The 12,928-nt window shown below is 45.9% G+C and overlaps 2 protein-coding genes and 2 non-coding genes across 5 annotated transcripts; 3 read left to right on the forward strand and 1 right to left on the reverse strand.

Annotated features, from left to right (window-relative positions):
* Positions 1-2,138: 2,138 nt before the first annotated feature.
* Positions 2,139-9,050, reverse strand: cep63 (centrosomal protein 63). Its single transcript, XM_012861282.3, has 14 exons — positions 8,674-9,050; positions 8,375-8,552; positions 8,138-8,233; positions 7,947-8,036; positions 7,751-7,864; positions 7,465-7,638; positions 6,232-6,323; positions 5,917-6,060; positions 5,697-5,799; positions 5,416-5,613; positions 4,092-4,178; positions 3,778-3,980; positions 3,409-3,703; positions 2,139-3,327 (listed from the first exon to the last, which is right to left on the reverse strand). Exons 1-14 carry the CDS (start codon positions 8,712-8,714, stop codon positions 3,160-3,162), a joined length of 1,983 nt encoding a protein of 660 aa, XP_012716736.2. The 5' UTR covers positions 8,715-9,050; the 3' UTR covers positions 2,139-3,159.
* A 248-nt stretch (positions 9,051-9,298) lies between these two features.
* On the forward strand, positions 9,299-9,370 carry trnap-cgg. Its single transcript has one exon. It is a non-coding gene; the product is annotated as a tRNA-Pro (tRNA).
* Positions 9,371-9,962: 592 nt separating this feature from the next.
* Positions 9,963-10,034, forward strand: trnap-ugg. Its single transcript has one exon. It is a non-coding gene; the product is annotated as a tRNA-Pro (tRNA).
* Positions 10,035-10,216: 182 nt separating this feature from the next.
* On the forward strand, positions 10,217-12,161 carry im:7152348 (uncharacterized protein LOC559250 homolog). 2 transcript variants are annotated; one of them, XM_021315761.2, is made up of 4 exons: positions 10,217-10,459; positions 10,812-11,207; positions 11,577-11,681; positions 11,774-12,161. In XM_021315761.2, the coding sequence occupies exons 2-4, from the start codon at positions 10,855-10,857 to the stop codon at positions 11,817-11,819; spliced, it is 504 nt and encodes a 167-aa protein (XP_021171436.2). In that variant the 5' UTR covers positions 10,217-10,459; positions 10,812-10,854; the 3' UTR covers positions 11,820-12,161. The 2 variants fall into 2 exon arrangements, with proteins under 2 accessions (XP_021171436.2, XP_012716560.2); XM_012861106.3 differs by having other exon boundaries at positions 10,218-10,459; positions 10,744-11,207.
* The last annotated feature ends 767 nt before the right edge of the window (positions 12,162-12,928 follow it).

The following is a 12,928-nucleotide window of genomic DNA, read 5'->3' on the forward strand; positions in this document are numbered from 1 at the left end:
CCTGAAGATAAGGGAAGTTCCCTGAATTCCTCAGATATCTCAATTTATCAAGATGGGACAGATAAAGTGATATCCACCAACACCTCCCTTTTATTTAATGAGAATGTTGGATTGGATACGCATTCCTGTTGTATAACAGCAACACGCCTAAATCCTAATATGAGCCCATGAAATACTGCAAACAGTGCATGACCTGGATGTTTCATTGCTTTTTGACAATAGTTCACTGCTCCCTCTGCTGGATGCTTGTAGAACAACATATAATGCATGGAAAATGTCTTTTAGATACCTCATTTATTCCACTTTCTATGGCAGAAAAAGATCTCTTATTTTTGGTACTCAGCCATCTAATGAAAAGAGCATTTCATTGCGCAGTATCATGTAGTGTTAATAAAGTCATGTACCACAGGCTAATAGAGCGACTTCTCCTCTATTCCTAAACATTCCTGAATCTGAACCAGTCTGTCCAGCAGACTGCAGTCAGTTTGCATTAGACAAAGCCTCTCTAACTACACCACAATGAGAACGGGGACTCCTCAAGGATGTGTACTCAGTCCACTGATGTTCACACTGGTAACAAATTACTGTGTATCCACACGGGGAAAACACAATCGTTTCCTTTGTGGATCATACTACAAGTATTTGGACTCAATCATGGGTGCATTGCATCAATGTACAGGGATGGTTGTGCTGAGGAGCTAGCTTTGTCCTCAGCATGGACAAAACGAGATGATCACAGTATTTAAGGGTCACAGTGTGAGTCCATAGTACCCCTCAGAATCAGCAGCCATGCACTTCAGCCAATGGGAAGCGATAGATTACCACATTAGAAGCAGAACCACCAGACCGATCCAGCTTTGTGCCTCAGGTGATTAAAGTGACCAACTGCTGTTAGGATTGTACACCTTTCAATATTGTGATCTTTTTAGGTTTTAATATATATTGTTTTGATCTCTCTATTTAGGACTTTTTCCACACCAATTAGTCAGATAAGTCCAAAGAAACAATATCAGATTTTAGTTAGCTGTGTTCCTACTTACATGGAATGAATTGATTTGAAATCGTCTTTATAAAGTATAACACAATCATTAGAACTATTACATCTATTCAGTTTGTTCAAGTCTTATACTCAGAAGCATTTATTTCTCATTATATAAATAAACTTCATCTACCTGCACCTGGATTAAATGTTTTTGTTAATAAGCCCCCCCCCAGAGGACCCTCAGAGCCAGAGGAATGCCCGCTTAGCGCTGTTTGTTGGGGGGGCTCGCAGAACAAGCATGGCCATACCAACGTGAGAAGTCAGAGGTCTGAAAGGCAGCCAACCATCACTTTTCTGTTCCCCATAATAAAATAAAATAAAATAATAAAAAACACATTTTTTCTTCTGTTTGCTTTTTTTTTCTCAATTTATTTCCATTCTTTCAATGTGCAACTCGTTAAGAAGAAGCTATAAAATGCATCTGGACATAGCTCCCCTGGCCTCTCAGCCGTCCACATGGTTGATATTAACATTCCATCAGGTTTCTAATGATGAGGACAAAGCAAGCTGCAGGGGAAGCTTCATGACAGCGCTGGCATGGTGCACACATTCCTACGTAGACTAGCTGCAGGGCCTCTGCAGAGTGGGTGGCTATGACGCTGGTGGAACTGGAGAGGCTAAGTAAAGGAGACACAGGGCTCTAAAACCTAAACAATGTAAAGAGACTGGATAGTAAATAGGTTGGCTTTCCAAAAGATGACATCAAACACATGCGGGGAAACCTTTGATGACATCTGACTCTCCGTACTGTAGGTCGTTTTACACATCTGGAGCAGGAATTTGTCCCCATGATCGGAGCTGTTTCTACAAAGACAGCAAACCCAGAGAATCTAAGGCCTCTTCAATGATAAGAGTTATTAAACTGCCTGAGCAGCGTACCTGTTGTCATTTTAATCTTAACAATGGGGGAAACTGAGATTGCAGGGGACTGTTTCAATGCAATATTTGATAGACTGTGGTATTTCAAGTGCAATGTTTTCCCAATCTGCACGCCAATAATATTGCTGGACATGATACCCACACCTGATTATAGATGGCCAGTGGTGGATCATCTTGGTGAAGGGAAAAAAAATAATAGAGAGAAGACAGAAGCAACCAATATCATCAATGCAATTTTAAGCATTAATATAATAATTGCATGCTGTTCTTATAGATTACTGAGTAGAGAAACCAATGAAGTATAAAGCAGAAAGAATGGTTACAGCTAGTCAAGAGCTAACAACAGAACCTCTTTCATCCTTATAAATTCAGTTAATTGGCCTAGAATGGTTTCTACAATAAAGTCCCAGAAAGAGCATTTTTTTTCTTCATCCAATAGCACATGGCTCTACAGGAAAAATTATATATATAAAAAAATTAATAAGAAGGGTCGATCAGTGTTATAGCATCTGCTTGATGTCATACCTATCTCACTGCTACATTTCAATGGTGCAGGGGGATCCAGGGCTTTAAGGAAACAATCCTCCAGCATCCCTTCCCTACCTGACACTGTAGCACAAGGTATTTGATCACTAATTAACTAAAGCCAGACTGTCACTGATTGGCTCCAACACGGCAACACAAACTGTACGTCATGTTATGCTGTACAGATGCTCCGCCTGCACTGATGACCACTCACTCACTTCAGTATGCTCGATGTTGAAAGTGACTCCAAATGACGGCAGCTGACCTGCTCTCTGATTGGCTAATAATTATCTGACCAGTCATAGGCTCGTATAGAGCTCTGAGCAGATCAGAAAGCCAGCTGATCCTTAAATATGAATAAAAGGAATGACATGAGACGACGCCATGGCCAAGTGATGCACCCCGCCCTGATGCAGCACAGCACTGTGCATCCATCATCCTATAATAGATGCACTATACAAAACAGGGGCTCTTCAGAAGTGACTTGATGTTCCTTAAAATATGCCCAGTTTCCCCAGCGTTCAGACCCTTGTCTCATGCAGTTTTCAGCACTCCAACACACGGCGCAAGATTTGAAACACTGCAGCAGCAGAAACGTGCAGAACTTGTGGATCCAGGAGCCTTCGTCTCGAAAGAATCGACATCCTTTTTGCTGCCGTTTATCAGATTTAATAAATCCCTGCTGAGGCCGGCTGCCACGCACAGATTCAGTGTCAGCCTTGTTCCGAGCTGTTTGCAAGGACCTTGGACACAGTCTTGAAGTTGTTCTTCATATCCTGGATGTGGCTGTCCAGTTTCTGCCGCAGCTCGTTGGACCATAAGCTCTCTTCCTCCAGGAAACGGGTGACGGCGCTGTGTGCAGGCGACGCCGACAGCTCCTCCTGGTGGGGCGGAAAACAAACTTGACAGACAGAGCGGTGCAGGGTCATAAGTATTTTCTTTTCTTTTAAAATAAAACTCACCTCTAAGGAGTGAGAGGGAATGCCTTTCTCTCTGGATCCAGGGGTCAGAGAGTCTTCAGAGCTGGAGCTTTGGCCCTCAGCAGCAGGTTTGTGTGGAGGTAAGGTTGGCACGGAGTTTCTCCTGGTCAGTCTAGCACTGCTGCTGGAAGAGGAGGAAGATGAGGAGGAATAGGGCCTGCTGTCCATGCGCTGGCTGCCGGATTGCTCCATGGAAGACTTTGGTAAGACTTGAAGCGCTTTGAAAAGCCTCTGGATCTCTCCTTCATGGCTAGAGGCGGCCTTCTGTGCCTGAAGCCTGCAACAACAGGGGCTCAGAGTGTGGTGGTGTGGAAGGATTTTGTGTGGCAGCCATATGTGTGCGCCGCTCACCGTTCCTGATCAGGCTGCAGTTGCTCCGTCATGGCATGGCTGAGCAGAGCGCGCTCACTCCTCTCCTGGCGCGTCTTATCTGCGGCGTCCGGCTGCAGCTGGGCCTGAGCAAGCGCCTGCCTTAACCGTCGCTCTTCCTGTCCCAGGCTGCTCATGGAAGACACGGAGCGCTGCTGCAGGGATGCCGGTGCGACTCCTGGCTCCTGAGGAGAGACGAGCGATTCAGGGATGAGCCACATTCCCGAGCAAGCCCAGCAGGTGCTTTGGGGGAAGACTCTTAGCTGCTGTTAGGTGATGAATATCGACAGGCAAACCTCGGGTGAGTGAGGCAGGAGTCTCTCCAGCAGACCTTCCAGATGCTGGTTCTCAGCTTGCAAAGTGTCCAGCTGGGCCTGAGCCATCTGCGTGAGTAAGAGGAGAAAATCTGGGTGGCTTCACTAAACCCAGCAGTGCATTTAAACATGGCGCCTTGCAGAGGCACATTTTTGCCCTGTTACAGCCGCAAAACTTGGATGGATTTTATTATTGCATGTTTGCATTCAGCCTCCTTTATTACAGTACCCCGAAATAAAAACCAATGCAATCAGCATTAAGGTGACAGAATCAAGCTATATGTAAACACATAGGAACACAGCAGACAGGTCAGGGAGAAAGGTGTGGAGAAGAACACCTTTCATCTGACAATAGAAAGAATGTGTCACAAGAACAAATCTACCAAGACATGGTCACTCATCTACATCAACAAGCTAGGCAAGGTGTGCTTTAATCTGACAATCAGTTCTGGAGGAGCTGCAGTGAGGGGATTCTTTTCTTCAACAAGAGAAGAAGAAGCTGGTCAGAGAGGATGATGGATGGAGATAACTAGATGGAAAATCCTGGAAGAAAACCTGCTAGAGGTTGCAAAGGACCTGGGACTAGGGTGGTGCTTCACCTTCAACCAGGACCACGCCAACTTTATTTATAAATCGGTTAAAAACAGCTACCGGCTGAAACAAAGCGCTCTACAGAGCCACAAACTAAAAATAGCCATTAAAGAACAATAATAAAAAGAGATTCTACCAGGACAATGATCCTACACATACAGTATAATTCTGGATTCCAGTGGTCCAGTCAAAGTCTAGACCTCAGATTCAAAATCCAAGACATGAAACATCGATGCTATTTGGGACTGTTTTTGATTCTGAGCTGTTTCTGAGAGGAAAGCTGACTTTCAGGTGTAATTACAGAGGTGGCTATGACAAAATGGGACTGAATATAAATACATGCCACACTTTGCAGAAATTTGTAAATAAAAAATAAATAAATAAAAAAAGCAAAACCTTGCGTCTTTTTTTTCCCTTCACTTCAAGCATTTCTGTTGGTTTATACATTCTAATCCCAAAGAAATACAATTAAAGTTTGTGATAGTTATGTGATAAAAAGAGAAAACTTGTCGAGAGTGGCGGTGATACTTCTGCAAGACGCTGCGGTACCCTGCTAGACCAAAACTGGGTTTCAGGACATTCGCAGCAAACATTTTGACCCAAACCACCTTCAGGAACAGAGCAGGATTTTGGAACCAATAATGCATGGGGGGGCCACTGGGAGCTGCTGATTCCCTTTATCCAGTTTGCTAAACCAGATCTGAAGCCAACTCACCTTGAGCTCAGCTGCTTTCTGCTCCGCCCGCTGCGCCTCGCTGTGAAGCTGCTGCTTGGCGCTGGACGAGGAGCCGCTCAGAGCGGAGATGGACAGGTCGCGCTGGTGCAGCTCGCTGGTCAGCCTCGACACCTCCCTCCTCATTCCCTCCACCTCCCCGCCGTGGGTCTGCCGGGCCCTCTCCAGCTCCTCCCTGAGCTGCAGGATTCCACAGATGGCAGAGGTGCACTGACGTGGCAGCGCCTAAACCAACAGAGAAAAAACGCCAGCGGATTTCTGACCTTTTTGATCTCAGAAGTCGACGAGTCACGATCGGCCTTGACGGTTCTCAGTTCTTGCTCCATCGTTGTTCGATCCCTTTGCTGTCTGCTCATACGATCCAATCTGAGCCCAGATGAGGGGAACCACAGGACGGGGAAGATTTAAATATAAAGAGAATGAAGAGCAGAACTGGATGCATGTTACGTAATTCAGGTTTTAGCCAAGGACGCCCAAATTCACCTCTCTTTCAGACACACGAGCTCAGCCTTGAGCTGTGCCTCACATGCTCGGGCGCCCTGAAGCTTGGCAGCAGTCTTCTCCAGGTCTTTCCTGAGGACCTCCACACCGGCACAGCCCTGGGCTGCCAGGCAGTCCTCCAGAGAGCTGCAGGACACAGGAAACCCCGTCAACATGGGCACAAAAGCATCATGTTGTAACCTTTTCTTCACATTCTACTTCTGCCACATCCTGAAAAACGTGGAGTTAGGGTGCCTCCTGGTGTTTAAGGTGTTGCATTACATCTAGCGAGGTGGAAAATCTTAAAGGTCCACCCACCGGATGACTTGATCTTTAGCTTGAAGCAGTCGACAGAGTCTGGCAGCTTCGTTCTGAGCTCTTTGGTGCCCCTCTTGTTCCTCTGGCAGCATCTGGAGAACAGTGGGGTCAGATCAATTAAAGGCTTGAACAGTTTTTACTCTACCGCTGTCTTTTGTTTCTTTTTGCACTCTGGCTGGGAAGGATGGAGCTCTGACTGAATGAATTTTTGCATGTGTTGGGAAAGATCTGAGACATTTTGGAAGCCAAGTCAACACATAACACTTGCCTTGTGCCCACCGCCTGGCTTTTTTCTGACACATACAACATCAGACAAACAACCACGCACACGCAGTCACACCTATAGCCAATTTAGACTGAGAAATCAACCTAACAGTCATGTTTTTGGCCAGAGTACCCAGCTAAAAGCAACAAATGCACAGGGAGAACATGCAAACACAAGAAGCCCCTGGCCTGGATTCAAACCCAGAACCTTCTTGCTGGATGTCAGCAGTGTTTCTATAGTCACCTAATTGGTAAATAGATCTGTGTATAATTTAACAGCATTATAAAGAAATACAGCCGTTCTTCCAGGTCACAAACACCATGAAGCTTTTATGGTCAGAAGAGTCCAAAATTTTACTTTCTGGCCCAGATACCAACACCGTGTGGCTGAATATCAACACTATACACACCATCTACACAGCATGAGTCTGCCAGCACCGTGTTTTATGCAGGACAAATGACCGTAAACGTAGAGCCGGAACTACAATGAAACGCTTTAGATCAAAGCACCTACATGTGTTGAAGGGCCCAGTCAAAGTTCAGACCTAAATCCAATTGAGAATCTGGGGCAAGACTTGAAAATGAATGTTCACAGATGCTTTCCCTTCCAAACTGACTGGGTTTGAGCTACTTTTTCAGAGAAGAACAGGAATCCATTCAAGTCTCTAGAGGTGCACCGCTAGTAGCTACAAAACCCAAAAGACATGAATAGTTCTGCAGGGTACGGACTATGGAAAAGACGGAATACAAATGCATGCCACACTTTTCAGATTTTGGTGTTGTTGAAAAACCAGCGTTTTAAAAATATGAGTTATCAAATAATATCCCAATATGGGTTCAACTTTGATGCTTCCAGCAGGATAGTTACTTATGCTTACTAGTTGTCCAAATGACGATTCCTATTGTTTTTTTTCTCCTCAGATTGAGCTGAAAATGTTTTTCCTGAGCGCTTAATCTACCCCTGCTAACCTGCTGGTCCCGCTGGTGCTGTCCCAACAGGGGCCCACAGGGTCGGAGACGCTCCAGTTCCAGCTGCTGGGAGAGCAGGCTGCTGCGGCTCTCTTCCAGCTGAGTACGGAGGCGCTGCACCTCTGAACAACACTCCCTGTGCTCCTGCTCCACTCTCTGTGATGCCCGCTGGCTCTGCAAATCAGACATCACATGTTAGAGAAAAATAAAGGAATCCTGACCTCTACAGATTTAAGTCCTGCCTGGTTTAGCATGTTTTATAAGAGTTATAGAAATATGTTGTTACTTTAATGTGTGAGATCTCCTCAGTCAGGCTCTCATTCTGAGCTTCCAGGGCTGTCAGCTGTTTTTGGTACTGCGCCCGCTGCTGCTCCCATTCTGCAGAGCGCTCCTGGGATTCCTACAAAATTCACTCTGGTTCAGTGGGATTATTGGGACCCATCTAAACGACGGGAATAGAAGCAGGCGTGTGGTGATGTAACCTTTGAATGGCCTGTCACTTTTCCTCCTCCAGATGTGTCCTTGAGCTGTTTGCGCTGCAGTTTCTGGTAACTTCTCTTTAGCTTGTCGAGCTGAAAGGAAGCGTGTCGACAATCACTTGGTCGCACTTTTAAATGCGTGTGCGGGACACAATAACAGATGGCTTCACAGGTACGCGCTTCGAGCTCCTCACCTCTTCCCGGAGTTTCTGCAGCTGTTGCTCGTGCTTTGCAACAACATCTTGGCGACTTCTCTGGACATCCTCCAGCTGTTGGCGAAGTAATCCGATCTGCAACGAAGGGCATGTCGGCAAATGGAAATGCTTGAACAAGGTTTAAACTCCTCAAGAGTCAAATCAACATTCAAGTTTTATCGATTTGGATGCTTTAGGAAAACCCTCAGCTGGGATTTTTGGCCACGTTAACTTTACCTCCAGGTCCCTTCGCTCAATAATGTTTTTAGAGGTCAAAAGCTCCTCCTCTCCACTCTTCACCCTGAGCTCCAGGGTGCTGATCTCAGCCTCCCACTCCTTCTTTTGGTGGTTGATCATGATGTCGATCTGTCTCATCAGTTCCTGGAGCTCTGGCTCACACGAGGACAGGACAGAGCTGAAGGAAAACACGTCTGTTAGAGCCAGTGAGATAAAACATAAGCAACAAAGGATAGATCATCGTCACGTTTAAACCCCGAATCTCGCAGAAGGCATTGGTCAATCTGGGCTCATGTTACCTGAAGTCAGGATTCCTCATTAATTCCAGAGAAGCCTCCATCTTGCTCAGATTGGGGTGGTTCTAGTAGTTAAAGTCTTTCCTGTAAGAGCTGATCTAACCTTTAAGGCACAGGTTCCTAACATAGCAACCTGCGGAACCCTGAACGTTACAACATCTTTACAGACATCCAACAGAACTGGTCAGCAGCCGCGCTTCTAAACAAATATAATGGTCAGCTTCAAGGCTAGGCATTGTGGGTAAAACACAACTTAATAAACTGATTTACTAGCGTCAGAAGCTAACTACAACCAAGTTCAGGCCGTCCGAGGACATTTGTTTACGTCGATAACCGCTCGCCTCTTCTACCGCCTTTCACTGCTTTGAGTGCAATGGACTTCCGGTGGTAACCCCGCCCCCATACTGTGACGGCAGCACGTAGTACGTCAGTCTCATCGAAGCCTACACGCTGTAGCTTCACGCGAGGCACATGGCTTATCAAAATAGCAAGGTACCGAAAATTAATTGATACTGTAATAGGTCCCGCGCTTGTTACACATTTATCAAAAATATCAACAGAAGTTACGGTACCGAAATGGAAAGAGATATAAAAATAATAGCAATCGTACCCGTTGGAGTGAGCACGTGGCTCGTTGGTCTAGGGGTATGATTCTCGCTTCGGGTGCGAGAGGTCCCGGGTTCAAATCCCGGACGAGCCCAATTTTTACGTCAATCTTTTGTTACTCTCTCCTCTTGGAACAGCCTTTGCTGCAAATCAAGCCCTTCTTCGCACAAGTCTTCTTAATTATTCTGTAGATATGATTATGTAGTAAACGCTTACTTAGTTATTTGGTAGTTTGGTTTCTTATAAAATATAGGTATAATAAGACGTTAACTGCTAAAATATTAGGAAATTAATTAATATAGTCGCTTCTGAAAAGTTTGTATCGCACACCCAATTTTACTTAGTTACAATCCGCAGACTGGCCAAGCACACCCTAGCCTGCTGTCAGGCTGGGGAACATTCGGCTCGCTGTACAGGTCATTTGGTGCCTTTGCCATTTCGTGTAATTGGGCTCGTTATTTCACACGATGTCTGGGGAATTAAACTGAGTTGTCTGCCCTGGCGCTATTTATGTCTTTGTTTTCCTTCCCAAATCCCACTGTGCGAAATTGTGATTCGTTAACTTATGGATGCGAAACGGAAGAAGGAATCGACGAAATTAGAACCAGTCCATCTTAATCTATTTCAGACTAGTTCATCGTGCAGATGCACATACTAATTTGTCGGTGTACGGCATTTCGGTGTGTGGCTCGTTGGTCTAGGGGTATGATTCTCGCTTTGGGTGCGAGAGGTCCCGGGTTCAAATCCCGGACGAGCCCAATTTTTACGTTGTTTTTGTTCCTCTCTCTATATAGTCTATTACTTTCTGTCTTTATGCGAATTTTTTTAGATTTAAAAAGTCACCATTATTTTAAATATCACCCTATTAGCGCTCGTCCCCCCTTCTACCCACACCCCTCTTTCCCTCCATCCTCCCTGCCCCGTCCCTCCACCTGCTTTCGGTCAAACGGCAAACAAAGAGCGCCTCCACCTCTCTGCTCCCCCAGCTGTTGTTGGGGAGGGCTTACGGCCGGCAGTAATAAAGGGAGAGACGTCTCTGTTCCGCCCCCACAAACGCCGCAGACAGCCCTGACAGGCGGCAGACGAGTCTCGCTCTCTTCACAGCAGTGGCTCTGCGCAACAGACGACAGAGAGGGAGTCAGCTCTGCTGGCGTTCAGACGAGCTACAAGCGGAGGCTCAGCTGTAAGTACAGCTCTACTCATACCTGATGAAGATGATGCTGGGTTTGGTGTTATATCTGCTGCCACGGGGCTGTTTTAAATGCCATTTGTTTTATATGATTGTGCTAACAAAGGACAGTTTCAGAAACTCTGTACAGATGTTTAACTTTTATATTTAGAAATGAGAAGTGTATTTAGCATAAATTCTAAACATAAATAAAAATAGACTTTTTATGCGCTTCCCATTAGCACATGAGCTTATCATTCTTCCACTAATAATTATGGGAACATAACTTGATTGTCCAGGTTGACTCAGCGTGGGAATTCTGCATTAACGGCTGTCGCCTGCTTTGACACGTCTCTGATCACCCTAGGATTTACTGAAAGAGAAGAGAAACTCCCGGCTCGTGCTTCACGATGGTCCTGTGTGAGGATGGCGATTGTAGCGTCTGCCTCCTGCCGTACTCCCGCACGGACAGGGTCCCCCGGGTGCTCCACTGCAGGCACACCTTCTGCCAACCGTGCCTGGAGACCATATCCCGGGCGAGGAGCGGGCTCCTGGCCGTGGCCTGCCCCCTGTGCCGCCGGGTGACCTGCGTAAGCCGAGGCCTCGGCCTGCAGGAGGCCCTGTGGGTCAACACCGAGCTGTGGGAGCAGATACCACAAGACGTGGAGGCCGAGACGGTAGAGGAGGCGGGGGACGGACAGAAAGGAAGGGCCGAGGTGCAGAGGACGGAGGCTAAACAGACGCCCGCATCGCAAGCAGAGTGGTGAGTTCATGAGAGGAAACACGCAAACTGCCCAAACAAACGTTTACTCGGAAAAAGCGTGTCTATTTTAGTCTCCTGCAATTAGATTTTCCACTGCCGTTTTGTCTTGACCCGACACACAGATGACATAAACATAAATACGGGGGCTTCTTTCTAGGAAGAGAATACACTTCAGGCCCAACGACTGAAAACGTTTAAACTCTGAGAATCTGAGGGCTGAATTGGAGAATTCCTCCCATACCGAGGCAGTTACATGTCAGTGTTAAACTGCTGATTTGTCCACAGGCTTCCCATTAGCACATGAGCCACATTCTGTCACAGAAGCTCAACTCTGTCCCATCTTCTTGTTTTTTTTTTTTTTTTTTTTAGCATTTCCTCCAGGTCTGCCCCATCCAGGCTCAAACTGCCGGCTTTCTTCAGGAGGTTCAGCTGGACGACGCAGCACAGAGAGACGATCATCCCTGACAGCAACGTGTGAGTTTTTGTTGCGTGGACGGCTGTCAGAACAGGTTGTTAAGACAGACAGGATACTGAAAAAAAATTTCTGTTTTTTTATCTTTATTTAGAGAAATGAAATCCTGGCGCAGACTCTCAATGGATGACGTGATTTAAGAAACGATCGTCCTCAGGATTTTCTGATGGCCGAGAACCAACCGGACTCACCTTTGACAGAGGAAGGGAGGTTGAGTCGGCTGAAGATCAGGAATCCGTTTGCGTTCCCGTTGGGACATTGTTCTGTCGTCAGCTGAAGGTGCCGGGTCTTCCCATTATTCCTTTCAGGCTTAATTCTCCCAGCTGGTGCTACGGGATTTAGTTCAGCTGTCCCAGTGGGGCTAACACCCCGACTCCCCCTCAGAACAGATGGTCTGCTCCTCATCACTCAACATAACTTATTCTTTTCCTTATTTATACTGGTTTGTTGGCAGAGTTTGTAATTAAACTATTTTTAAATGACATTTTCTCCACCGTTGTTTTATTAAACTCGAGCACTTCTGTGTGGTTTTAAAGAATCATGAACTCCTGGCCGGAGCACTCCTTGCCTCTTACCCTACGTCTTTCATGATGCATGAAGTATTTAAGCATAAGAAAAAAGAAGGAAAACCTCAGCGGGGGATTTCGGAATATGATAATGCGACTAGAACCTCTGTGGACAGGATACGCAACAAAAAGCTTTGCACAAAACATCCAGTCAGCCATGAAAGTGGATTATGATCGTCATTCATCAAGCATCTGGCAAATTTTTTACGTCGGATGATATCAGAAAACTAGAGCATCACTTTCATGGAAATGGCCTTTGTTCCCCCTGCCTCTGCGCGTGCTTGTGTTTTTTTTTTTTTTTTTTGTATAAAGTGTGCCACCGGGAGACAAAAGGTGGGTGTGCTAAGAGTTAAATCTCAGTTCAAAGCCATGTTTAAGCATGAATTTGTGGCGCCTCAGTCATATTAAGGTCAGTGCAGTGAGAAATCCGTTAGCTGTCCCACTGGTTTAGCAAACAACAGGCTGCTTCAGCTGGAGATCTCTTAAAGAGACAGTCCTGCTGTAATAGGCGTGACAGTGCCTTGCAAACGTGTTCAAGCCTTACCATTTCTTTATCCATGTTGTTAGGTCACAGCCATAAACCCCAGTGTATTTTATTGGGATTTACAGTGATAAACTGGCACAAAATAGAGCATAAATAACAACTAGAGGAAACAATTTGACACATTTAAGTCTAAAAAGGT

Source organism: Fundulus heteroclitus, chromosome 9 (genome assembly GCF_011125445.2).
Source record: "Fundulus heteroclitus isolate FHET01 chromosome 9, MU-UCD_Fhet_4.1, whole genome shotgun sequence".
Taxonomy (NCBI): Eukaryota; Metazoa; Chordata; class Actinopteri; order Cyprinodontiformes; family Fundulidae; genus Fundulus; species Fundulus heteroclitus.

What these genes read in the sequence shown, in the direction of transcription:
- im:7152348 (XM_021315761.2), top strand. Translation starts at nt 10,855, where the DNA reads ATGGTCCTGTGTGAGGATGGCGATTGTAGCGTCTGCCTCCTGCCGTAC. An exon ending in CCCGCATCGCAAGCAGAGTG is followed by an intron (nt 11,208 to 11,576) that starts GTGAGTTCATGA and finishes TTTTTTTTTTAG; the next exon opens with CATTTCCTCCAGGTCTGCCC. An exon ending in ATCATCCCTGACAGCAACGT is followed by an intron (nt 11,682 to 11,773) that starts GTGAGTTTTTGT and finishes ATCTTTATTTAG; the next exon opens with AGAAATGAAATCCTGGCGCA.
- cep63 (XM_012861282.3), bottom strand. Translation starts at nt 8,714, where the DNA reads ATGGAGGCTTCTCTGGAATTAATGAGGAATCCTGACTTCAG. An exon ending in AGGAGATCTCACACATTAAA is followed by an intron (nt 7,639 to 7,750) that starts GTAACAACATAT and finishes TCTGATTTGCAG; the next exon opens with AGCCAGCGGGCATCACAGAG. An exon ending in TCCTGCCTCACTCACCCGAG is followed by an intron (nt 3,981 to 4,091) that starts GTTTGCCTGTCG and finishes GTCTCTCCTCAG; the next exon opens with GAGCCAGGAGTCGCACCGGC.